This window comes from Mesoplodon mirus (assembly GCF_964341445.2).
Source record: "Mesoplodon mirus genome assembly, chromosome: 6".
Lineage (NCBI taxonomy): Eukaryota > Metazoa > Chordata > Mammalia > Artiodactyla > Ziphiidae > Mesoplodon > Mesoplodon mirus.
The window spans coordinates 61,515,826-61,543,623 of NC_138982.1; the positions used below are offsets into that span (position 1 = coordinate 61,515,826).

General features: G+C 38.2%; 2 protein-coding genes across 3 annotated transcripts in view; one reads left to right on the forward strand and one right to left on the reverse strand.

Annotated features, from left to right (window-relative positions):
- Positions 1-27,265, reverse strand: part of LOC309805957 (uncharacterized protein) — a gene marked incomplete at its 5' end in the record, with an annotated part of 119,926 nt that extends 92,661 nt beyond the window's left edge. Inside the window, 6 exons of the mRNA XM_082624324.1 lie at positions 14,432-14,583; positions 16,176-16,287; positions 19,540-20,137; positions 20,249-20,474; positions 25,448-25,503; positions 27,179-27,265. Coding sequence (XP_082480450.1) covers positions 16,247-16,287; positions 19,540-20,137; positions 20,249-20,474; positions 25,448-25,503; positions 27,179-27,265 — 1,008 coding nt within the window. The 3' untranslated portion in view covers positions 14,432-14,583; positions 16,176-16,246. The remainder of the gene's footprint in view (positions 1-14,431; positions 14,584-16,175; positions 16,288-19,539; positions 20,138-20,248; positions 20,475-25,447; positions 25,504-27,178) is intronic.
- Positions 19,706-27,798, forward strand: part of GOLIM4 (golgi integral membrane protein 4) — a 76,953-nt gene continuing 68,860 nt past the window's right edge. The window contains exon 1 of one of the 2 annotated variants that reach the window (XM_082625171.1): positions 19,706-20,244. In XM_082625171.1, the coding sequence (XP_082481297.1) occupies positions 20,058-20,244 (187 nt within the window). In that variant the 5' untranslated portion in view covers positions 19,706-20,057. The remainder of the gene's footprint in view (positions 20,245-27,798) is intronic. The other variant, XM_082625170.1, reaches the window with a different exon arrangement.

The window sequence follows — 27,798 nt, forward strand, 5'->3', positions numbered from 1 at the left end:
ACAAAAGAAGCATGCTGGACAGTAAAAAAAAAAAAACCCTACGAAATTACACTGCAAATTACAAATTAACTTTTTAAGAATCTTACAGACTAACATAAGGGTTAGCTTTATCATTTTTAAATTTTAGTGAAAATATCAAATCAACAAGCAAATATTATATGACTGTATATTATGCTCAAGAGATATAAATGATATAAAAGCCAAAGTTTCAACCACTGAAGAATCATAGTCTAGCTGGTGGTTGACAAAATTTGATGCATGACAAATGAATGAATGGAAGATGTGATTTTAACCAAGTGCTAAATATTACAGCACATATTATAACCTTAATACTAATTCAGGAAAGCAAGGATGATTGTGGAGTAGAACAATCATTGAAGGTTTACAGAGATAGTGAAAACTATTTTATTTCATGAAAGATGGATTGTCTTTGAATTGTTGGAAGAGGGTGGGAAAGAGTGAGGGTTGAAGGAAAAAGAATGAAATGGCTCAGAGGTGGGCATTCTATATGTAGAGACCTGATGGTAGACAACAGCCCATTCATAATGGAGAATTCATGTTGAAGATAAGGTAAGATGGTTACAGAGAAGTTAGCTGATGGAAGATTTTGAATACTGGGTTTGAATTTGAACTAGTTATAATTTCTCTATATGTAGGTTTGCAGAAGAATAGAGAGGGAAATCCAGCTGCAGGTCATGATATAATTGGAGTTCAGAGGTTGGAATAGTACTTCTTCTTTGAGACAGGGGCCGTCACTTCCATTTACGCAGGTTGTAAGCTGTACAACGCTAGTGGGCACCAACCACGTTGCAGTGTGAATGGTGCTTCTGTAAGTTGGGAAATACACAACCCTTATAAAAATATATGGTCCATCTAGATGACTTCAAGAAACAAAACATATCAATTTGAAGGGGGTGGAAGATAGGTAGGTACTAGGTAGAAGTTAGAGAGAAGGTTGAAGAGAAAAGTGGAGACCAGATTATGGAGTGCCTTGAAATCCAGGCTAAGAAATACAGACTTTATTCTGCATTTAATGCAGGGAAATTGGGGAGCTATTGAAGGATTTTGACTAGAATAGTGAAGTAGCAATCAGTGTTTGAGGAAAATTAAATTTAGGCTACAGGTCCAGGATTGATTCAAGGGGGCAGAAATTAGCAAAATAGAGAACTATGAAAAGATCATTAGAGCAGTGCAGGAAAAAACTGGACCATAAGATAGAAAGCAAAGGAGATCTTTGGGAGGTATTTTAAAAAGAAAAAAAAGGTTAAAAGAAAGAAAGGCAAGAAAGTGGAATTTTGTGAACCTCTTACAAAAGAAACATATGCCCTGGGACATATTATTATTATTTAGGTAGAGAATAAAGAACAGAAATTACATTTCTTTCAGATCACTCCCAGTGACTTTACTGCTGGCAGTTATATAGTTCTTCAGAGTTTACACAGTAATTTCAAATATATTATTCCATTTGGATAAAGATATTTTTTGAAATCATGAAACTAAGCACAGTCCTAAGCTTATATATAAAGGTAACATCTAAACTACAGAAATTTTTATTCATCATCTATGATAGAATGCAATTTAATATTGTAATGACAAACTTCCATGTGTTTATTTGGACCAGAAAAGAATGGGCAGTAATACCAGCATGTCTGAAACCAAACTTTCCATGTACTCTGGATCTTATTTCTTTCTGATCTCATTCTTCTTCAGGGACCTTGTTCCCTGTCTTTCCTCTTCCCATCCCTGATCTTCCCTTCAGCATTTTAGAAAAATATTCTTTAACCTATTTCCATCCTGAGTCATCTCTTCACTTTCCATCAGTCTAAGCTGCTGACAGCATAAGTGTATGTTTCATGTCTCTACCTCCTCTGCATGCATTGGCACTTCTCAATCCATCCCACCTCTGTAAGGTTTTCTCCCTGGAGATAACACAAACCTCCTATTTGCTATTTTTATTGGACTTTTTTCAGTATTTACCATATTTAACCTCTTGGCAGTGGATGATAGTTTTCCTCTTCTTCATTCTTGAAACTCCTGCCTTGGGTTCCTGGTCTCATTCTGTTATCTTGCCTCTGTGACTTTGACTTTCTCCTGTCCTTTCATATTTATAATCCTCCAGGGTTCCATCCTTCACCCTCTACCCTTTCTTTTTATACACACTTCCTCTGGGGAATTTCATCCTCTCCTTCTAAAGCTTATATACTGACCACTGTCAATTCTGTATCTCCAATCCAAATCCAAAGCAGTATATTTACAATTGGATGCCCCATATACGCTCCACAAAACATGTCCAGCACTAAACTTCTCACCGGTACCTCAAGTCTGTCCTTCTTTCCATACTCTCTTCAGAAATTATGGACCCACTGTTCACACAAGGATCTAAGGTAGAACACAGAGAACTGTCTTTGATTCCTTTCTTCTTCATCTTCCATGTGATGGTTAATTTTATGTGTTAACACAATTGGACCAGATATTGGTGCACAGATTTTGATTAAATATTATTTCTGGGTGTGCCTGTGAGGGTGTTTCTGGATGACGTTAAAATTTAAATTGGTAGTCTGAATAAAGCAGATTGAGCAAAATTACTTTCTATGGGGCTGCATGTTTGCCATCCTTCCTGAAATTATATTGATTTTTCAATGGAATTCTTCCTAATAACACTCTTGCACACAAATCCTTTTTTCAAGGTCCCTTTCTGAGGATTCCAAGTTAGAACAAGTTTTAATGGCTGGTTAATATTTTTATATACCATTTATATCAGAATTTAACTATTTCCCAATAGTTCAGTGTTTAGATTGTTTCCATTTTTCTCTACAATAACTAGCTTTGTAATGATTACAAATAGTTCAGTGTTTAAATTGTTTCTATTTTTCTCTACAATAACTAGCTTTGTAATGATTATCTTTGTATGCAGAAATGTTCTCATGTGTTCTAGATTGCTTTCCACGGATATATTCCTAGAAGGGAAATTACTAAATCAAAAGGCATGAAGGCATATTCTACAGTGCTTGATCTATCTGTATTGCTTTCAAAAATATTCTTACCACAATAAGCCAATCTTAATGTAAACATTTTTTAAAACTTATTTTATTAGTTATGAGATTATTAGCGTTGTTTTTATTTCTTTGATCACTGAGATTAAATATTTTCTTACATATCTACTGGTTGTTTACCTCCTATTTATAAACTTTGCAATTTTAAATTATCCTAGTGTTTTTTAACAATATACATATAATTATATAACTTAAAGTTGTTAAATCTATGTCATTTACGCAATCTATTGAATCTATGCAAATATTCTGTTTGCTTTTAAGTTTTTAAAAATTGTTTAAAATACAACAGTTTTGATTTTTGAGTAATCCAATCTATTTATTTGTTTTCCTTTGTGATTTCTTCTAATGCTTCCCTACTCAGAAAGTTGTTCTGCAATTAAAATCAGATAAATTTTATCTTACATTTTTTTCTCGAATTTTTTCTCTCTTTCCTATGTCACTCTTTAACATTTATCTTGTGAATCCCTCTGTTATTTACTTTGACACATGGCAGAGATCGAAAATAGATTCCATCTTGTGTGCCAAGTTTATTCACTCACTCAATAAAAATATATTCAATGTTTACTATGTACCAGGCACAGTGTTAGGCATCATTGTTAGAGGCAAAGGTTGAGAGGGATACTGAAGTCACATTTGAAGTCACTCAGTGGGAGAGTGCACTTAACTGATTGCCATTGGGAGAGAGAAGAGGGAGGGGAAATGTGTGGCCCCATAGCCTAGTGCTAGGGATTTTGCTCTCTTTTTGCATGTTGTGCTATCAACTCACTCCTTGTAGAGAAACAGATCTTATGATCGGGGATATGCTCAATAATGTTAAAAACTGCAAATGAATCAAAAGCATAATTATCCTGAAAAGAATAAATAGGTTTTCAGGAGTAAGTAAAAATATCTGCTCCCCCCCACACCCCACTGCTTCATTTACTCACTTAAAAGTAGTAAGATAAAACAAATTACTTTTTCTATAAGTATTTTAACATGGTTATAATCATATTGTTTGTACAATTTTATATTCTACCTTTTCCATTTAACATTATAAAATATTTGCATATGCCATAAGCTTCTTAGTAAACATAATATCTGATAGTGATACCTAACAGGTTTCAATGGACCAATTACTCTTTTCAAAGCAGAGTTAGTCTCTTTTCTTAAATAAATAGACATTTTTATAGATTCTCTACTTGAGATATTATCAGACAACCATGCCCATTTTTTCAGGTGTACACATTTAATCCAAGTGAATTAATATAAGCACACACTACCTGACGTCCTCAAGCAAATTTCTTTTTCTATTAGCCAGACAGTGTTTTCAATTTTCTTCTTTTTGGTAACTCTGAAGACCATTCATTCCATAATTTATTGAGCCTCTAAAATGCAAAATGATCTATGATAGGGCACTGCCTTAAGAAATCATGTTCCATATATTCTAATATATTTAAATGTAGCCCTTTACATTCTTAACCTACTCCTCTCTACTAGCTCCTTTCTAAAATTTTTAAGTGTATGCTAATCCAAAAACAAAACCCCAAACTCCAAAACCAAACTTCTTCTCAACCTAGTTTCGTCCTCAAACTCCACCCAATCTATCTTCCTTCTCAGCCAAACATAACAAAAGCAGAGTCCACTCTTACTACTTCTCTCCTCTTAATTATCTATCACCCATTTATGCCCCAAGTACTGCAATCTTCCACCCCACCCCTAATCAGTTAACTTTACTTGACCTCTCTGTAACTCAATCAGAAAGACTCCCCTCTCTCTTCAAAGTACCCTCTTCCCAACACCTTTGCTTTCATTGTTACTTCTCTCACATACCTTGTTCTTAATCACCTATTCCTCCTTTTATCTCACTAGCCTTTGAATGTACAGTAGAAGCCCTTAACTCCAGGTAACTAATTCACAGGATTAGAGGAGGCTCTTCTCCTCTCTGTAAATGGGTTCCTTCCCCACCACACTTCAGGGCTGAAGGCTCCTGGCACAAAAAATTGAACCTCCAATCCATCTGTGTATACTTACTGACCTATATGCTCAGTCAGTAGAGACAAATAGTTTATTCTAAAAATTGTTTATGCAATTACACTTGCTGTTTTTATTATGAAATTTAATCAAATGTTATATAAACTAATGAGATATGAGAGTAAAAAAAGAGTTGTTTCTATGAAAATTAATATGAGTGGTTTGGAAAAGCTTCATAATGGTTGGTAGCTTAAAGAAAAATTGCAGTCAAATTAGGTGAAAAACAAGGCCAAGAAAAATATTTTTCAAATCTAGACATATTTTACATTGAGTGACCTTACCATGCACGTGTCTTTAAGTTCTTGCACCACTCAACAAAGCTAAAACTGGAATCTGAATGATGCGCTATGGCTTAACAGACAAAGGTGAGCTCCAACCAACAACAGATCCACACACAAAGCAAAAACCTTGACCCTGCATCAAGAGAGAATTAAAGGAAAGTAGATTTATGTGTTTTAAGATGTTTATGCATCACCTATTTTTCCCAGCTGTAACTGACTCTACTGATTAACCTGTCCCAGTTGCCTTGTCTAAGAGGCATTCATTAGAAATATCTTGATTACATCATGAGGCCTCTTCTTTCCTTGCTTTGCTGTCTCCTTGAGAAATTTAATTTCCAACCAGAGCTTCAGTTTAGCCTTTAAAAAAATAACCACCACATCTGCAAGCTCTTCACAGAAGGGTCCAAGATTCATTCATCATCAAATCTTCACCTTCTGCTGCCCTCACTGCATTGTGCCTTGCACACAGTAACTACTTCAAAAATTATTGAGATTTAAAGCATAATGAAAATGTTAGTCCATAAGTTACAAACCAAGAATTAGAAATCTGGTTGAAATTGGTGTATTACAAGAAAACTCCTCTGTTTTGAAGTCATAATTTACCCCCTCTCAACAGTTAAAGGAAAGAAATTCAATCGCTAATTATAATCAGAAAACTATCAGTTTTAACTGGGTAGCTGAAGCTAATTTTAAAAATCAACTATAGTTTTCCAGAAATGTACAAACAAATTTAGGTGGACAATGACAAGTACCACTACAGCTTTCAATTTTATCTAAATGAAGGCTAAAGTTTTGCTAATCTCTTGAATCCTGTGGGTTTATTCTCTCTGAAGCAATTTCCTCTAAGCTAGATAGGACAGATATGATTATCTCTTCCATTTGACAAATGAGAGAATTAATGGTTCCTGAATTACCCTTGACCTTATAGATAGTTTGTGACTTAAATGGGATTTGTATCCAGGCGTTAGGCATCTTGAGTCACCTTTTAATTTTTCCTAAGCTCCTTCATAATTGGGCAGGAAAATCAGGAACTAAATAGTGAAAAGCCAAACTTTTCTAACCACAATTATCACTCCTCTTTTTATCAGGTTGTCTAGGATTATGCCTTTAGAGTTCAGTCCTTTAACACATTTTCCCACAAAATTCTTGGGAGGAATAATAAGTTAATAATTCATTCTTTAACATCTTTCTATTAATTAATATATCCAATTTGCTTTCCTTTGATTAAGTAATTACCTGAGGAAAAGGAAAGGAAAGTAATGGGCATTTTGAGAAAGAATTTGTTTCTTTTTTTTTGCATTTTTAAAACTTGAGGTTTCTTGTCCCATTTCTTTTCAAACCCTCATCCTGATCTTCTGTTGAAAATGGAGCCATCTTTGGCTTCCAGGCATCATTCTCCATCTAAGATCCACAATGTGCTTACTAAAAAGAAACCTAATGTTAATTGAAACTGTTTTTTGTTTCATTTTTTTCTTGCCATTTACATTTTGCCTATACCTGTTTGTGACTATCATTCTGTCCCTAGTCCATGAATGTTTTTCTCATGCTTTCAACAGGGAACTCTCATCATCATAATACAATTCCTAGTCACACATCGCCTTTTTTCTGGCATTCCTTTAATCCAACTCTTCCCCATCTCATAAGCCAAAATTTACTTATCACTTGTGCTAGAATAACAAATACATCACACAAGCCAAAACTTAATTAGCATATTTTCTGAAATTATGTGATGTTGAATGAAAAATTCTGCTAACGCACATAAAAATTAGTATAACTATTCAGACTACAAAGTTGTTTATACACTTTGTCTCAGAAATAGCATTCCTGGGAATTTATCCTTAAAAAATATAATTAGCAGATGTAAAAACAAACAAAAAACCAAATACAGCATTTATAAAATATTCACTGTTAATTATTTTTTAAAAAAGCTATCCAAATGTCCAAATATAGGAGACCAGCTAAGTACGTTACATCATTGAATAGGATAGATAGGTAGACATTTAAAAGTATAATGATTAAGACTATATAGGAAACCAAAATATTATAAATGTAGTGGTAATTAAAAAGCATTATATAAAAAAATATGCTGTTTTATAATTTTAATTAAATAAAATATAACTATGCCGATCAGAAATAGATGGTAATACGCAAAAGTGGAAATAGTTGCTGTGCTAAATGAAGGAGTTGTTAGTGAAAATTTTTTTCAGAAATTATTATTGTCGCTTTGCTTTCTGTTTGCTTGACTTTTAGTTTTATTGATATTTTAAATTAATAAACAATGTTAATTTCATGTAAATAATTGAGGTTTAATTGACATATAATATTATATTAGGTTCAAGTGTACAACATGATTTTATATTTATATATACTGTGAAATGATCACTGCAATAAGTCTAATTATCATCCATCACCATACAAAGTTACAAACTTTTTTTCATTTGATGAGAACGTTTAAGATTTATTTCCTTTGTGATTTTCAAATAAATAAAACAATATTGACTACAGTCATCATACTGTACATTATATCCCCATGACTTATTTATTTTATAACTGCAAGTTTGTACCTCTTCATCCTCTTTACTCATTTGCCCCACCTGCCACCCACTTCTGCTCTGGCAGCTACCAATCTGTTCTCTATATCATGAGTTTGGGTGTTTTTTCTGTTTTGTTTGTTCATTTGTTTTATTTCTTAGAGTCCACGTGTAAGTGAAATCACGTGGTATTTGTCTTTCTCCGTCTGGTTTATTTCACTTAGCCTAATACCCTCAATGTCCATCAATGTTGTCACAAATGGCAAGATTTCATTCTTTGTTAGGGCTTAGTAGTATTCCATTGTATATTATACCACATCTTCTTTATCCATTCGTCTATCAATGAACACTTAGATTATTTTCATATCTCGGCTATTATAAATAATACTGCAATTATAGTGGGGTTGCAGAGATATTTTGAGTTAATGTTTTTATTTCCTTTGGACAAATATCCATGAGTAGAATTGCTGGATCATATGGTAGTTCTATTTTTAACTTTTTGAGGAACCTCCAAACTGTTTTCCATAGTGGCTGCACCAATTTACATTCCACCAACAGTACACAAGTGTCCCTTTTCTCCACATCCTCCTTTGTTGTCTTTTTGATAAAGCCATTCTAACAGGTGTAAGATGGTATCTTATTGTGATTTTGATGTGCACTTCCCTGATGATTAGTGATGTTCAGCATCTTTTCATGTGCTTGTTGCCCATCTGTATGTCTTCTTTGGAAAAGTGTCTGTTCTGGTCCTCTGCCCATTTTTTAATTGGATTTTCTTCTGCTCTTGATTTGTATGAGTTCCTTATATATTTTCAATATTAACCTCTTATCATATATGTGATTGGCAAATACTTTTTCCCATTCCATAGGTTGCCTTTTTCTTTTGTTGATGGTCTCCTTTACTGGGCAGAAACTTTTTAGTTTGATGTAGTTCCACTTGTTTATTTTTGCTTATGTTGCCTTTGCTTTTGGAGTCATACCCAAAAAATCACCGCCAAGACCAATGTCACTTATGTTTTCTTCTAGAAGGTTTATGGTTTCAGGTCTTACATGCGAATCTTTAATCCATTTTGACCTAATTCCTGTATATGGTGTAAGATAGTGATCTAGTTTCATACTTTTGTGTGTTGCTGTCCAATTTTCCCAACACCATTACTTAAGAAACTGTTTTTCCCCATTGTGTATCCTTAGTCCTTTGTCACATATATATGCATGGGTTTATGTCTGAGGTCTCTATTCTGTTCCATTGATCTATGTATCTGTTTATATGCCAATACCATACTGCTTTGATTACTATAGCTTTGCAATATAGTTTGAAATCAGGGATCATGGTGCCTCCAGCTTTGTTCTTGTTTCTCAAGATTGCTTTGGCTACCTCGGATCTTTTGTAGTTTATACAAATTTTACAATTGCTCTATTTCTGTAAAAAGTGCCATGGAATTTTGATAGGGACTGAAATGAATCTGTAGATAGCTTTGGGTAATACGGACATTTTAACAATGTTAAATGTTAACATCGTTAACATTTTTATCTTTTATCTTTATTTTTTATCTACTTTTATCTTTTGGGTTAAATTTATTTGTAGGAATTCAGTGCAACTTTAAATGGTACTATTTTCTTAATTTCTCTTTCTGATAACTCATTTTAGAGTATAGAAATGCAACCAATATTTGTATACTGATTTTGTTCCCTATAACTTAGCTGGATTTGTTTATTAGTTCTAACAGGTTTTTTTGGTAGAGTCTTCAGGGTTTTCTACATATAAAATCATGTCATCCAAAAATAGTGACAGTTTTACCTTTTCCTTTCCAGTATGGATGCCTTTTATTTCCTTTTCTAACCTAATTGCTGTGACTAGGACTTCCAATATTATGTTGAGTAAAAGTGGAAAGAGTGGGCACACTTCTCTTGTTCTGGATTTTAGAGCTGAAAGCTTTTCACCTTTCAGTATGATGTTAGCTGTGGGCTTGTCATGTATATGTTTAGGAACGTTCCCTCTATACCTACTTTATTGAGAGTGATTTTTTTAACCATAAATGGGTTTTGAATTTTGTCAAATGCTTTTTCTGCATCTATTGAGATGATCATATGATTTTTATCCTTCATTTTGTATCATGTTGATTGATTTGCAGATGTTGAATCATCCTTGCATCCCTGGAATAAATCCCACTTGATCATGATGTATGATCCTTTTTATGTATTGTTGAATTCAGTTTGCTAGTATTTTGTTGAAGATGTTTACATCTATGTTCATCAGGCATATTGGCCTATAATTTTCCTTCTTTGTGGTGTCCCTGTCCATTTTAGGTATCAGAGTAATGCTGGCCTTGTAAAATGAGTTTGGAAACATTTCCTCCTATTCAATTTTTTCAAAGAATTTGAGAAGGATAGGTATTAAATCTTTTTTGAATGTTTGGTAGAATTCATCAGTGAAACTGCCTAGTCCTGGACTTTGTTTTTTGAAAGGTTTTTTATTACTGTTTCATTCTCCATACTAGTAATCAATCTATTCAGATCTTCTATTTCTTCATGATTCAGTCTTGGAAGATTGTATGTTTCTAGGAATTTATCCATTTCTTCTAGGTTGTCCATTTTAATGGCATATAGTTGCTTGTAGTAGTTTCTTATGATCCTTTGTTTATTGTGGTATCATTTGTAATTTCTCCTCTTTCATTTCTGATTTTATTTATTTTGGTCCTATTTTTTTTCTTAGTGAGTCTAGCTAAAGGTTTGTCAATTTTGTTTATCTTTTCGAAGAACCAGCTTTTCGTTTTACTGATTTTTTTAAATTGTCTTTTTAGTTTCTGTTCAATTTATTTCTGCTCTAATCTTTATTATGTCCTTCCTTCTACTAACTTTGGGCTTCACTTGTTTTTCTTTTTCTAGTTCCTTTAGGTATAAAGTTGTTCATTTATTTGAGATTTTTGTTAGCTGAGGTAGGTCTGTATCACTATGAACTTCCCTCTTAGAACTGCTTTTGCTGCATTACATAGATTTTAGTATGTTGTATTTCCATATTCATTTGTCTTAAGGTATTTTTTTTTAATTTCTCCTTTGATTTCTTCATTGACCTATTGGTTGTTCAGTAGCATGTTGTTTAGTCTCCACATATTTATGATTTTTTGCAGTTTTCTCCTTGTAATTGGTTTCTGCTTTCATATTATTATGGTTGGAAAAATGCTTGAAATGATCTTCTTAAATCTATTGAGACATGTTTTGTGGCCTAAAATATAATCTATCCTAAAGAGTATTCCATGTACATTTGAGAAGAATATGCACTTTGCTGCTTTTGGATGAAATGTTCTCTATACATCTATTAAATTCATCTGGCCTAATGTGTCATTTAAGGCAAATGTTTCCTTATAGATTTTCAGCCTGGATGATCTATCCATCAATATAAGGGGGTATTAAAGTCCTCTATTCTTATTGTATTGCTGTCTATTTTGCCCTTTAGGTTTGTTAACATTTACTTTGAATATTTAGGTGCTCTGATTTTATGTGTATAAATATTTACATATGTTATATCTTCTTATTCAATTGACCCCTTTATCATTATGCATTGCCCATCTTTGTCTTTCAGTACAGCCTTTCTTTTAAACTCTATTTTGTCTGATGTAATTATAGCTACCCCAGCTTTCTTTTAGTTTCCATTTGCATAAAACATCTTTTTCCATCTGTTCACTTTGAGTCTGTGTGTCCTTACATCTGAAATGAGTCTCTTGTAGGCAGCATTTAGATGGATCTTTTTTTGTTTTTTAATCATTCAGACACTTTGTGCTTTGATTGGAGCATGTGGTCCATTTATATTTAAAGTAATTATTGATAGTTATGTACTTATTGCCATTTTGTTGACTGTTTTCTATTTTGAAGCTCCTCTCTGTTTTGCTCTTCTTCTTTTGCTCTGTTCCTTTGTAGTTGGATGACTTTCTTTAGTGTTATGCTAAGATTCCTTTCTAATTGCTTTTTTGTGTACAGGTTTTTTTCTTTGAGGCTCACATATGACAGCCTGTGCTTGTGTGTATGTGTGTGTGTGTGTGTATACATATATATATATATATATATATATATATATATATATATATATATCAGTCTTTCATAAGTTGATAGCAAGTTTGAACATATTCTAAAACTCCACATTTTTCCTCTCTTCCAACATATTTTGTTTTTGATGTCACATTTCACTGTATATCCCTTAACTAATTATTGTAGTTATTGTTATTGTTACAACTTTTCTCTTTTAAACTTCATACTAGCTTTATATGATTAATCTACTGCCTTTACTATATATTTACCTTTACCAGTGAGAATTTTACTTTCACGTGTTTTCTTGTTATGAATTAGTGCCCTTTCTTTTCAGCTTAAAGAATCCCCTTTAAAATTTCTTGTAAGGTCAGTTTAGTGATGATTAACTCCTTTAGCTTTGCTTGTCTGAAAAACTCTTGTCTCTCCTTCAATTCTGGATGATAAATTTGCTGGGTAAGGTATCTGCTTGGAAGATTTTTTATTTCAGCACTTTGAATATATCATGCTACTCTCTTCTGGCCTGCAAAGTTTCTGCTGAAAAATCTGCTGATAGTCTTATGGGGGTTTCCTTGGATATAGTAAGTATTTTTATCTTTATCATTAACTTATGGTATCTTAATTATAATGTGTCTTGGTGTGGATTTCTTTGGTTTCATCTTATTTGGAACTCTCTGTGATTTCTAGACCAGCATACCTCTTTCCTTCCCCAGGTTAAGGAAGTTTTCAACCATTATTTTTTTCAAATAAGTTTTCTGCCCCTTTTCTCTCTCTCTCTTCTCCTTCTCCGACCCCTATAATGCAAATGTTATTCCACTTGATGCTGTCCCATAGGTCCATTAGGCTATCTTCAATTTTTAAATTTCTTTCTTTTTGGGGGAGGGTGCTGCTCTGTTTAAGTGAGTTCCACTGCCCTGTCTTCCAGGTTGCTGTTCTGTTCTTTGCTTCATCTAGTCAGCTGTTGAAGCCCTCTAGTGTATTTTTTCAGTTCGGTTGTTGTTTTCTTCAGTTTTGTGACTTCTGTTTGGTACTTCCTTACATTTTCTGTCTCCTTGTTGAGTTCTCACTGTGTTCATCCATTCTAACCCCCAGTTTGGTGAGCATTTTTATGACCGGTACTTTGAATTCTTTATCAGGTAGATTACTTATCTCCATTTCAGTCCTTTTTCTGAGGTTTTATCTTATTCTTTCTTTTGGAACATATTCCTCTGTTTCCTCATTTTGCTTGACCCTGTGTTGGTTTTTATGTATTAGGTGCAACAACTACCTTTCCCAGTCTTAAGGATTGGCCTTGTATAGGAGATGAACCTTTCTAGCTCAACCTTGTCCTAGCTCTTGGCTTTCTCTCAAACATTTTGATTGTCTGAGCAGCCTAATGTATTCTTGATAGGTCCCATTTGTTGAGCATGTGTGAAAAGGAGAAGTCTCAGTTAGCCTGTTGGAAGCCAGACACTCAGGCAGTATTTTTTAAAGTATGCCAACATATACAGTCTTATGAATGGTACCTCATTTGTAAGCCCTGCTGGCCTCCAGACCAGGTGATCTGGAAGTGTCCCATGGGTTACAGTTGCAAAAACTGGGGCTCTAGATGAGTGTATAAGTTCCTTTCTGGGACGTACTAGTGAGCTGTAGTGAGGCCAAGGGAGAACGCAAAGATGGCTCCTCCAGACTCATTCCTGAGAGCTCCTCTGTAGCCTCCAGATGTGCGGCAAACATGAAGCCTGACCCACAAGCTGACGCTCTGGGACAAGTAAACAGGCCTTTTTCACAGGCAGACTTGGGGTGTGTTTCAGTCTGATGTCTGTGCAGTGCCCGTAGCCTGCCAAGAACTGTCTCTCCAATTGTTTCAGTCCTGTGGGGCTCAGAAATGCAAGCTCCAGCTACCAGAGCCAGGCAATCAAGGATCGTTTCCTGTGTGAATCACGTTTGCCTACAGCTTTAGCGAGGCAGCAGGGGAGTGCAGGGTCAAGGCATGCCCACCAGCTTTATGGAGGCAGTGAGAGAGCACAGGGTTGGGGAGCATCCACTGTTTTTTGCAAGGGAGTGGGAGAGCACAGGCATGGGGCACACCCTCAGGCTTTAGTGGGGAAGCTGGAGAGGGCTGTGATTGCACATGCCTGTGGTGCTAGCAAGGTAGAGGGAGAGTGCAAAAAGAGAGAGCTGGGGGTCAGGCCCCTGACCCTAATGCTTTAAGATTAGCAAATGAACCTCCTTCACATTCAGCCTACAAGCTTTTCAAGCTGCTGCTTTTGTGTTGGGTCCCTGGGAACATTAGTTTGCACACAAGCCCTTTAAGAGCAGAATCTCAGTTCCCTAAAGCCCTTTGGGTCTCCTGGATGTAAGCCCCATTGGTTTTCACAGCCAGACGTTTGGGGGGCTCTTCTCTCCGGTGCAGGTCCCAGGGGTTAGGGTGCCTGATGTGGTGCGTGAGCACTTCATTTCTCAGGGAAAAGCTCTGTATTTGTGAGATCCCTACAGATTGGGGCTCTCTGTGCAGGGAGTGGGGTTTCTGGTGAGAATGTATCTCTCCCTCTCCTACCTGTCTCGATGTGGCTCTTTTATCCTTTGTTGTGGAGGAGCTGTTCAGCTAGTTTTCAGGTCTTTTTCAGAAGGACTTGTTCCATATGTGTGTCCATGGGAGGAAGTGAATTCAGGATCTTCTACACAGCCATCTTGAACTTGCTCTCAAGACTGTGGAAGGATTATTTTAGATTAGTATACTTTGTCTTCAAGAAGGAAAGTCCAATGTATTATATGTACATGGGTGGGTGGTGAAGAGTGAAGGGCACAGTCAAAGGCGAGGATTCTGGGAAACTAAAGGCAATCATTAGGATGTTGGATGCCAGGAGTTGGAGTTGAACTAGAGAATAGAATGAGAAGGAGCAGAATAACACGAGACAAATATTTCTATTTCACAATTTTAATTTGAGCTGAACTTAATCCTGAGGTAACTCGATTCTTCTTATTTATTTGAAAATTTGCTCTACTTTATTTCTAGGTAAAAACATTGATAGTCCCTTTGTTTTGACTCAGAATGTTCCTGGAAACTAGAGCATAAAGAATGTTTATGAGGCAGGTTATGATTTCCTTTAGGAACAGTTCTGAAACTGAATATAGAATATCTGACCCAGGACTCAGCATTAGATACATCATAAATATGACCAGCCATGTCTCATGACGATTAAGAAATTACTATAGGGCTTCCCTGGTGGCACAGTGGTTGAGAGTCCGTCTGCCGATGCAGGGGACACGGGTTCGTGCCCTGGTCCGGGAAGATCCCACATGCCACAGAGCGGCTGGGCCCGTGAGCCATGGCCGTTGAGCCTGTGTGTCCAGAGCCTGTGCTCCGCAGCGGGAGAGGCCACAACAGTGAGAGGCCCGCGTACCGCAAAAAAAAAAAAAAAAAAAAAAAAAAAAAGAAAGAAATTACTATAAATACCTACAGATAACATATAAAATTAAAATACCAATTCTATAAAATGGTCATGGATAAACCAAACACCTCTTTAATACAAAGGACTCCAACAAACTATACGTTTAGAGGGGAACATTTAAAGATGTATGTTTCATTGGCCACTGATCTTTTCTGTGGTCCATCTGCTTATCTGAAGTGTCTGAGTTACTGAAGGCAGTGAGCTAGTGAAAAGCTGCCTGAACCAGGGAGCAGAAGATTTGGGAAGTTCACTTCACTTCTGAGTCTCACTTACGGTCCCTTTCCATTCATTCTAACATTCTATGGAACAAAACTATTTTCTAAAATTAATATGTTAGCTATAATAAACATTAAGCAACAAATTCAAAATAATTTCTTGTGCCATCTTAGAATTTGGAAGACTTTAGGGTATCCTGGATGGTCCTGCTTTAGAAGGTTAAAGAAGTTTGAAATGATAATTTCTGTGTCTTTAGCTACACATCCGGTGGCAAGTAGAACCTTCTAAATCATTTCCTCCATTATCAGAGTGTGTTCACAAAGTATTTACCAGTGGTGCTGATGGTGTGGTTTCTGTTATTGAAAAGCATTTTACTTTTCATCTAATCATCTACTTTCCCCTTTACTCTCCTCTAACTCCTTAAATAGTTCAAAGTTACCCACATGGCAGCTTAGAGACAGACCAAAGCAAGGCACCAAGACACATTGAGTGGGGTTTCAATTGCTTTGTTAAGCGTTTAGCCACAGGGTTACCTTGTTAATCTGCTAACAATTACCACCAGGTCATTAGCAAAATCTTGTAAAAAGGAGTTCTAAAAACATCTCTCACAGAATCCTCAAAAAGACAGAATACCTTGAATGTAGCTTCCTTTACCCCTCGGAAACAGGCAGGTATAGATGGCATGCAGGAAGCCTGTGTGCTAATTAGGTGATAGCCAAAAGGCAGAGATAAAGAGTGAAGTTTCCTATAGAGAAAAAAAGATAGTTGATTTCAGCAATTTTCACATGAAAAGGTTAAAACTCGTTTATTAATACCGAAACGCCATTTAAAATTTTATTTACTTATTTTTAATTGAGTATAATTGACATACAGCATCATATTAGTTTCAGAGGTACAATATAATGATTTTATATATGCATTCATTTGAAATGAGCACTACAATGTCTAGTAACATCCATCACCACACCTAGTTATATATTTTTAAAATATTATTTAAAATTCATCATCTTAAGTGTTGATTTCTCTTGCAAATTAAAAAAATATTGAATTCAATTTGTAAAGAGGTTTAACTGAAAAATTTGCTCTAGGATCCTGAACATTATTAATTTAAAGTCATTTATTTTTATAAATTAGCTGTATCTCTTGACTATAATTTTCTTGCCTTCCCCTATTTGGAAAATGAACAAATTTTGTTAGAATGACAAATTTACTAAAACTGGAGAGACTACTAAGGTTCCCAAATGTTGCCTTAGCCCTTCTCAAATGTAAGATTTTGAATCTCTTTAATTTCTTCCTGTCTGTCTTAGGAATAAAACATTAAACTGGAGAAATTCCTCAAGATTTACAATTTTTAAATTTTACATACTATATTGTTAAATATATGGCATATAGAAATATAATTATATAATACCATTTTTTAAATGCTAGAAACAAAAATAAGATAGAACTTACGACAGAGCTAGCAAGACCAGAATGAATAGCTCATCTATTACAAGTTCTGCCCAAAGGCAATGTTATGTAAATTCAATTTATAGACGTTGAATAGCTTCCCCAATGTTGGCCTTTGAAAAGCTCTACACTGATATTTTCAAGAAACTAGCAGCACACTCCAACCTGAAAAAGTAATACTATGAAGACGCTGCCATTAGTGATTTTATGTACTTCTACATACCCTTCTTGAATTTGAAATAATGGATAAGTTCAGGTAATAATTTTTGTTCTCTTTCAAATTTTATGACTTCAGTATTGAGTTGTGTTTTATGACCTACATTTATTATAGTCTGTAGAGTCAGCCAGCAGCTTTAGGCAAAGAATACCTTCGGAGTCTGAAATCAGACTTTGGGAAGAAATCAAAGGTTTAAAATGAGTAATCATGTATTCTGGAAGCATAGGAATTTTCCAAAGATTTTGAAAAACAACCAAATACTGCATACTGTGTAATACATGAGCAATAATTTCCCAATCCTCTAGACAACTTCTTTTTCTTCTGTGGCTAGGATAATTATCTATTCATGTATGGGCAAGGATTGTTGCTATAAAACTTAATTTCTTCCAGAGCAGTTTTGGTAGTTTTTTTTGGAGGAAGAGTTTGTTTAGCAAATTGTACACTGACAACGGTGAGGAATTTTTAGTTACGAGGAATTCTGACAAGGTCACAGGAATTATCCAGTCTCAGTTTCCAGTCTTTAGTTACATTGAAAGAGTGAAATTTAAACAGTGGTAAATTCAATAACAAGTAACGTTACGTAATATTTACATGACAGGACAAAAACTAAAACTTCAGACCTTTTTCTCTTTAAATTAGGTTCTCACGCTAATGGACCAGATATAATTTGTTTATATAACTTGCTTAAAAAGAATGAGAACCTGGCTTCTATAGGAGAAAGAGATCGAAAGAGGATTCTGACCTGGGTTATAATCCTGTTGCGCTCCTAGATTTCTAGAAGGTCCTAGAGCTATCACAGTACTTTGATAAGCTTTGCTTTCTTTATTTACCAATATGTGGGCCAAATACTTAACCTGGCTGTGATGAATAGTAAATGAAAGCATTTAAAAAATATAACGTAAGTTATTTATTAGGGAAAAGCACATGCCAGGCACACTTAGTTTTTATGGTAGAATAAACGTCACAGGCTAGCTAGGTTGTAAATTTGGTTAGTTTTATGGCTTTTAACACGAAAAAATTTCTGCACCAGGGGCTGTCTTTAAGTTGTATTTGTGGCTAAACAGATCTACCCTCATTTTGAGTACTCACAGGCCATTATTGATAGTGATAACTAAAATCTGGTTGAAGTATCTTAAAAAGTATGCAGTATGTGATAAATTCCATGACATGACTGAGGCATTTGAGAAATAATTTATTTTTTAGAATTTAGGTCAAGAGAAGCAAAATTGTAATTTATGCATAACCTCAATTTTTTTCCCTCAAGTACATAGAAAGAACAAATGTACTATGGATTTTCTTTGAAGAGGTTTGTAGTTATTATGTTTGTTTTACTTGTTTTTACATAGGGAACCTTTGTTGGCCTTTAAAATGTAACTTAGCAGTGTAACTGATGTATTTTTGCCAACAATAAAACAAATACATATGACAAAATAAATGCATACTCATTTCAGCCTGTAAGATTTGTTTTAAAATTATTTTATTTGCAGCCAGGGGTAACATATGAGATCATTTCTTTCCCCTCTGCCAAAGACAAGCTGATTTCCCCAACCCACGTGTACAGTTGAGCAGTAAGTCTAGCATGCTAGCGCGCTCGAGTCTCCGGACCTGTGTCTTGCCATCTATGGGGACACACGCATCCGTGATAGTACACTGGATGGGGCAAGACTCAGTATGCAAGGCATCTCCGGTTCACAAGAAAATTGTGCTGACCATGTAGCTATCCCGTGTGCCTGCCGCTTCTGCCCACTGGACAGGGAAAGAAAGGGTGCTTGGTGGAGTGTACACAGCTGTTCCTATCCACTCTCTCCCACTTTATACACTGTACTCCTCTCCCCACGTGCGTTCCAAGGGCAGGATTACACACACACACACACACACACACACACCCGTATCTCTCCCAGCCGTCACCCGGGACGCGTCTCCCGCTCACTCCGACCTCCAAGCCGCTGGCTCCGCGGCCTCTCCCCGCCACCAGCGCTCCACGTGGGCGTACCCCGGCGCCAGCCGACCGCGCGGCCCACGGAGCCCCTCGCCGGCCCCCGCGCTCGAGGGAAGGCGCGGCCCCGGGGTCGGACGGACAAAGCGGGCGTCCAATCGAGCCCGGCACTGCCTCCCCGAAGGGAGGGAGCGGCGGCTCTGACGGGCCCAATGAGCGGGGAGCCCGAGTGGGACTTCCTCCCGGAATCCCGTTGGCCAGAATAGCGGGGCCGTGGGTGACACGTAAGTTAGGTGGGAGGCGGCGGCGGCCGAGGCTCCGCAGCCCCGTCAGTGACACCGGTCCGCCGTCCCCCAAACCCGGCCGGGGCAGCCGGCCCCCACCCAGCTACTCACCCCCGCGGGCCGCGCGCCGAGGCGCCGCCTGGTGCCCGGCTCCCTTTGTTGGGCGCGCACCCCCTCCTTTTGGTGGCAACAAAGTCGCGCAGTGGGAGCCTCCGCGAGGGGGCGGGGAGCGGCAGAGGCGGGACTCCGAGCGCCGCCGGGGGCAGCCGGACCAAAAAGTGGGGAGGAGGGAACAAGGCAGGCGGCATCTGCGGACCGGCGCGAGGACAGCCCGCTCAGAAGTATGCGGAGGGCCCCCTCCCGGGCCCAGGCACTCGCGGAGAGCCAGCCTCGCCAAAGTTTGGCGGCGGCGGCTGCCCCGGCGGCGTCGATGGCTGCACGCCCCGCGGCGCGCGGAGGCTGAGCGGGCGCCACTTCCCCTCCGGCCCAGCTTTTGTGTCTCGCGTCTCCTCCTCATGCTGCGTCCGGCCACCTCCTGCGGCGGCCGCTGCTGAGGCGCCCGCTCGGGCCGAGGGGAGGAAGGGACGGCGGCGGCGAGGACGGCCGCGGCGCGGGGTCCCGACGGGACTATGGGAAACGGGATGTGCTCCCGAAAGCAGAAGAGGATCTTCCAGACGCTGCTGCTGCTGACCGTGGTGTTCGGCTTTCTCTATGGCGCGATGCTCTACTACGAGCTGCAGACACAGCTGCGGAAAGCCGAAGCGGTGGCACTCAAGTACCAGCAGCACCAGGAGTCCCTTTCCGCCCAATTACAAGGTACGGTTAACGGGACGCGCGCGGCCGGTGGCCAACTTTGCCCCGCGCCTCCCGCCCCGGCTGGAAAAGTGGTTTTGATGGGCTGTTGGCACCGCGGGCACCACCTCTGACCTTCAGGGACATCAGAGGCAAGCCCCCCCGGACCCCGGAGTGTCAGAGATGACACATCCGCATCCTCCCGCTTCCTCCGGTGGTTACATTTGAAATTGGCAGCGCCAGCCCAGGTCCCACTGGGCGATGGAAGGGCGGGTACACACTGAGTCTTTTACCCCAGCCCTTGTCAAAGGCCCAGCTGCAATCCGGGCAGGCAAACCAGGATCCCTGCCTCCGCTCCTGCCAGCCCATCCGGAGGGGCATGGTTTCCTGGTTTCTAGGCATTTGCTTTCCAGTTGACGTTGTCAGTAGCCTAAGAAATGGGGAGTTTGGCCGAGATTTCTCAAACTGCTGTTTCTTCAAGGGAAATTAAGCCATGACCCTGTGGTCCAAACTAATGGCCCAGTCGAATGGAGCCTAGACGTGCTAGTTGCAGATCTCTGTTAACTCAGTAGTGTGACTTTAGAGATGTTGGATGTGTTGGAAAAGTCCACGCTACTGTTCACCATCCTGCAGGTATGTTTTTGGAAAAAGAAAAAAAAAAGTTTTATTAAACTGAGTAACTTTCAGTTTGTCCCGGAGAGGTGCAAGAGGAGAAACCAGGTTTTTCACTTTGCCAGACACGCAGCAAACACAACGTGAGCAACACCTGCAGAAAGACGGAAAGCTCCTATCCTTCTATTTTAGAATCCCATTTAACGTAAATTTCAGGCACATAAATGATGCATGACTGCAAAGTAAGCACCATGTGGCCTTGTTAAAAGCAGAGTCATCCTTTACTTATTTTTTGAAAGCTTTTTCTTGTACTTGTGGTTAGTTTTCAACACTTATGCAGTCCTCTCCCCACCAAAAAAAAAAATAGTAAAGGGCTCTGAGTAGTGAAATGTTGACAGTCCTTGCTGATCATGCAAATATAGCTTATTTCATATTACTAGGAAGATACAAGCTGCATGGATAGTTTCTGTCATTGTATATTTATACAAATATAAAACAGATACCTTTTCGTTGCTTTAGCTATTTTGAATGTTTTCTAGTAAAAAAAAATAAGATGAGAGAAAAGGATACACAGCTGATTCTTGGTCTTATTTGCTTTTCCCAACTTAGAAACAAAGGAAGTATTTTTAGCTTACTGAAGCTGTATAGCCACAGGCAATGAAAATACGTGAGCTGGGCTTTGTTCAAAAGGAAAATCTGTTTTTTGATTCAGTCTTACTTTAAAAAATTTTTCTTTAAAACTTGTTGAAATTTACCCATGAGTCATTGTTGGTATGCAAAATATGGATATTTATTTATTTACTTGTTTACTTAGAAGATACCAGAGGCAGTTAGACCAAGGGAAAAACTTGCCATCCAGTAGTACAGTGGCAGGACTGGATTTTCACACACGTGACTGGAAGGGTGTATATGGTGGATTATGCAAGGTTGGTGCCTTGTTCTCTTAGTTCAGGAGACTCATGAGAGCAGGTGCTGTCACATTCAACAATACAGCCTCAGCACTGCACAGTGCCTGACACTCAGGAGGGGTTCAATGTATATATTTATTCAGTCAACAAACAAATTTTAACTGTGGTGAGAAAACTAGTCCCAAGCACTTTTGTCTGCTTTCTCAGACTTCACTTCCTTGTCTGCTTTTTGAAAAAAACCAAGTAATAACTGAAATATTTTGCCCAAGTAGCACATTTGCCTAAACTCCCAGTGTTGGAACTCACTGACTAAGGAGGCCCTGATTTCTGAGTCATGGCCTTTATTTGCAGTATTCCATTTAGAAAATCCATCTCAGTTTTTTTTTTCCCCTTTTATTTGCCTTCTTTTGGTGGTGGTAATGGGGGAGAGGGGTGGTAAGTGGTAATACAAGACCATTAAAATACACAACATTTGCTTTGCTGCAGGTGATGAAAAAAAAATGTTGTAACTAGTTTGAACGAGTGGCCTTACAGTCCATTTCTTAATTTAGTCTTTTGCCATTTCCTCTTGAATTGTGGTGCTGCACAGTTGCAGTATGATTATGTGTGAAGAATTATTTCCCAAGCAGGCTACGGTTTCTTCTTCTTCCTTTTTTTTTTTTTTTACAATTCTTCTTTTTTCACAATTCTGTTCTGTAGCATTTATTTTAGATTTCACATCTGCAGGCCATTTAATGAAGATTTTCTGATGGTACGCAGCTTTTGCTTCCCTTTTCGAATGACAAATGACATTTTACTCAGCGGTGCTGTGTACACATATAGATTTGTTTTTAGGACATTAAACTCTCCATTCTTAAGACTTGTTTAGTTATGTGAGATCTCTTGACCTGGCTTGGATTAAAATCAGAGTTAATTATGAGTGGCCTTCTTTTTTTAAAAACTGCCTCTTGAAAAATGTTAAGTAATTTGGCCATGTAATCTGAAAGTATACATTTGTTAAATGTACATATTTAGGTCATCTTCAGTTTAATAATGGGTTGTCACTAGACATTATTCTGAAAGTAGGTTATGTCTAACTCCAAGTGTATTTTGAAGTAGAACAGTTCCATAAATAGGAAATGGCAGGGGTTACATGGGGAAAGTTCCAGACTTTGGCAATGCTCCGTCCACTAAAAACAAATGTCTGTGTCTTCCAGCCTCTCTATCTTCCATCCATAGTGTTCCTTAATTTTATTGTGGAGTGGGGCAGAGGTTACCTCTGGTGGCAAAGGCAGTAGTAACAACCTTTGACCAGCTCAGTGTTTAGTTAACTTAAAATTTTTTTTAAAAAAAACTGCTTTTGGGACTTCCCTGGCGATCCAGTGGTTAAGTCTTGGAGCTTCCACTGCAGGGGGCGCGGGTTAGATCCCTGGTCAGGAAACTAAGATCCCATGTTCCTTGCCAAGCAGCCAAACAAACAAACAAACAAACAAAAAAGCAAAAATGCTTTTGGGGCCATGCTCCATTTTCTGTGTCTATAAACAGTGGTTCTCAGCTTTGACTGCCCATTAGAATCACCTGGGGGCAGCTCCCAGTCCAATTAAGTCGCAATCTGTGGGGTGGAACCCACCTGGCAATCTCCCCAGGTGATTGCAATGTGCAGCGGAGGTCGAGAACCACAGCTCTGTAATCTTGAGACTGAGCTGATTCACACATTTACTTCGCTGGCTTGGCTGCAAAGACATTTGAGGCCTTTTTCTTTTACCCCAAGCATGTGATTCAAATTCTAGCCCTGCAACTTTTTGTGTGATCTTGGGCCTCATTTTTCTTATTTATATAATGGAGATTAGAGTGACCTATTTTATAAAATACTGTGAGGATAAAATAATTAATACCTATGAAGCTCCTAGCACATACCTAGCACATAGTAGGCACCACTCATTCAACATTAGCTGTTGTTATCATAGCAGTCCCTGTTTGAGATATTTGATCATTTTCTCTTCCCAGGGTTGCCATGGGTAAAATTTTGAAATTGGCAGAATTGGTTTTTATAATTAGCTCCTTTTTAGTTGTACCTAAATGAACATCAAAGAAAATAGGCAGACTGGAATAAATCCAAGTACTTTACTCTGGAGAAGGGACCCTCCCTGACAATTTAAATTTAGAATTCAAGTCTGGTTACTAATTAACTCTCTTTATATCATGTCAGGTTAGGAGAGGGTGTGATTGCCAGAGGTAGGCAGTAACCTTGTGCAATAAGATCTGGGAGAGGGATGTAACTATTTAAATTTGGGGGGTGGGCAAACAGTCCCTCATTCTTAAAACATTGTATTACATTATTGCAGTGCTCTTGGTCTTCCCAGTGATGACCAGAAACCATCAAGAAAGGGTTCATATGATGTCTTCTATGCTCCTATTCCAGATAAGTTTATTACAGTTATTTAAAACAAACACGTTTGGTGCTTCTAGGGTGACATGTTTATTCAAGTTAGTTGTCCTTTGCATTATGTTCCCCTGAGACATAGAATGGCCCATTTGCCTGAGCATGAAAACATATTGTATCTGGTTTCTTCTTTGTTTTCAACCTACCCTGAATTTGCTTTAAAAAAAAAAAAAAAAAAGTTCTCCTTCAGCTCAGGACCAGGCTTTTAAAAAATTCTTTCATCTCCAGTGCTAAGTGCTTGGCATATACTGTAGTAGGTGATCAATAAATATATAGGTCTATACCTATATATTCATTGGCTCTCTGCCAATGAATGTGCTTGTATATGGTGAGCAGTGAAATGTAGTGGATGTGGGCTGAGGAGTCAGAGCTCTTGGATTTGATGTCTTGCTGTATATATATATATATTTTACCAGCTGGGTGATCTTGGGTTACTTAACATCTCTGTGATTTGTTTTCATCATATGTAATAATCAGGATAATGGTGTTTATAATAGTTTGTCATAGGATCAATAGTGTTAGCGGGTGTACAGTGTTTAGAAGGGTGATACTTGCATTTTGGAATACTGGGGAACTTCATGTACAACAGAGTGGTTCACAGACCTCAGTAATTTAGCCCCACGGGTATAGGCAATGCGTAGTAGGGATACTCGTTTTCAAGTGCAAAGTTAGGATATACAAACATCAATTAGATGTTGTCTGTTAAATGGACATTTTCACTGAAGTACATACATCGTGCAGTTAAAAGGTGAAATTTATCAAGCTGTTTTTGTTTAATTCTGTTCTATTTTAAAAATGGAACAGACATAAAAACTCTTTATGTAAAACCCTGCCTTAAGATTTATTTCCTGAATAAAAGATAAAAGCTTCTAGATAACTTTTGAAAATATGACTCAGTTAAACATTCTGTTAAATATATGTGACATGCACGAATATGTGTGATTCCACACATTGTACCTGCCTTAGTCGTCCCTGTAAATTGGAACTCGCCAATATTGGTTCACCAGGGAAGAGAATTGCTCAGTATCTGAGCCTTTTGTTTAAGTCTGAGGTAGAAGACCCAGGCATGTTATACAGTTCACTACATCCAAGTAGATTGGAAAACTTACCTTGACCTTTTAAAATGCCCTCCTGCCTTACCAAGAGCTGGGACACAAGACCAGGTTTTAGAGACTTAAGGAATGAGTGAATTGGAGTTTGAGAATGACGACTGAAGCTGGGAGGACCAAAATGCAAATGATTTGAGAGAAACTAGAAGACGTGAGAGAGAGAGAAGGGGACTAACATCAGTTTATGGCATTTCAAAGCATTGGGGATGATTCTTCCCTGCATCTGCATGTCCTAAAAAGAAAGAAACAGGGACTAGTGAAGGGGGAGTGGGTTTGGCATCAGATACTGTTTGAATGCAACTCTGGTGTTTACCAATGGAGTGACCTTGAGCAGGCAGGTAACCCCTCTGAACTTCGCTTTCTTCCTAGTTCGCCGGGGATAGCAATGTCTATTTTGCACACTTGCATGCACTAGAAATAATACATCTAATGTGACTGGCACAAATCCCAGAGCGCATCACTATGACGTTTACTAGGTAACCAGGAATGCTGTTGCAGGATTAATATTGGGCTACTTTTTATTTTGCCCAATGTGTATTACATCTAGTAGGTAATAGAGTCATTATCTGTGGTCTAAATGTGGCTCTTTTCAGAGCCATATGCCCACCTTGGCTGAAACTTTTACTTGATTAAAGACACTCTCACTCTGTCTTTTCTACCATGTTGACCCTTTTTTGGTAAGAAAGGACTTGAGAACGCCTTGCACGGTAGCAGCTAAGAGTTGCTGTGTTTCATTTTGACAAATAAGTGTTCTTATTTTATCACTGAGGACAAAATGTTTTTGCTACTTTTGCCAGTCAGTGGTTTATGGGTTTTGTAGCTTTGTTTGGAAGTGAAAGGTACGTATAACTTTACTGTAAAATAAAAATGGCCAACTGTATTTTTTCTTTCGAGCCACTCGTATTTGAAACGAATTTATTTTGATAGAAATTTGAAAATTTCCTTGAAAGAATTAAATTATGTTAAATACATACCATTTATTGAGTGTCTGCCACATTCAGGTGCTGGGCTTAAGCACTTACATGCATTTTCTCACTTAACCCTGACTGAGCACTTTGGTGTGAAGGAGTAGTCTGCGGCTCAGAGGGGTAAATTAAGTTGCCAGTGTCAAGGTCGAATCTAGTGAATGAATCTGCACTTGGAACCCCAATGTGATTTCCTAGCCTGTGTTCTTTCCATTGCCCTCAAAATTATTTTAGTGTCTCTGTGACAATATTAAAGGTTTTGAGAAAGTGGGTTAGGTGGGTCATGTGAGGATTCAAGATAAAATTTAGAATCAGAAGTAACAGGTGTGATTATTTGATGCAGCATTTCCAGAGTGTAGGACATTTGGTGCTGTTGAAAAAGGTGATTTTAGTTGATACTGGAGTTGATTTTAGGTGATCTGCAGATGCTGCATAAAATAACATCAAATCACACGAGAAACTTCTGCCCTTTTGAATTCCCTTTCAGTGTTTCCTTGACAAGTCAAGGAGAAACTCTCAGTTTGATACTAGAGCCTCTCTCCTAGATATAGTTGCTCATTTGTTTTCAGAGAGCAGACTTCAGGCAGCCAACAGCCTGACAGCTAGACTTGAATAATTGTTTTGTTGTTTTATTGTATTTAAATTTTACGGTTACTACCCATTAATGGCAAGTTAAGTCAGATTTTTCATCTACAAAGTAGTAGTGTAGTTTCCTTTTTAGAAGTTTATGTTAGGGTAAAAAGTGAGCATTTGGCCACCCATTGTACCTATACAGGTTTTGCATGTATAAAATAAGAACTCGTGTTATGAGTACCTGCATGTATGACGTTCAGGAACGCATCACTTGGTGATACAGACACTGAATTTTACAGTTAAGAAAACAATCCTGAAGAGGATGAATCACTTAGCATATGTCTCAAGCTAAGCCCAGAGCCTACATACGCTGATTTCCAGAACAGCGAAGCACTCCTCACTGCGCTCGGCTGCGTCTGCAGACTGGCAGCACCCTCCTCTTGGTCTGAGCAGCATGGGTGTTGCTATGTTTTTTGTTTTTTTTTTTGCGGTACGCGGGCCTCTCGCTGTTGTGGCCTCTCCCGTTGCGGAGCACAGGCTCCGGATGCGCAGGCTCAGCGGCCATGGCTCACGGGCCTAGCCACTCCGCGGCATGTGGGATCTTCCCGGACCGGGGCACGAACCCGTGTCCCCTGCATCGGCAGGCGGACTCTCAACCACTGCGCCACCAGGGAAGCCCGGGTGTTGCTATTTTTAAACAATGCTATGTATTTCTGAATGGCACACTTGTGTTCTTTTTTTTTTTTTTATTGGCCTGTGGGTGCTTTTCCAGAGGACATGCCAGCCATTGCCCTACACTAATAAGGCTCACTAAATAGGCTCATAGCCTGGAGGGACATGGGCATGAAATAAATTGCTCGTTATAATAGTATGACATTTAAAAAAAATATTGCTTTAACTATTTTTCACATATAAAATGTCACAATATGATACGTAGTGAATAGAAAAGTGAAAGATGTGCTGTCATTCTGAAGGATGAGGCATTTTAG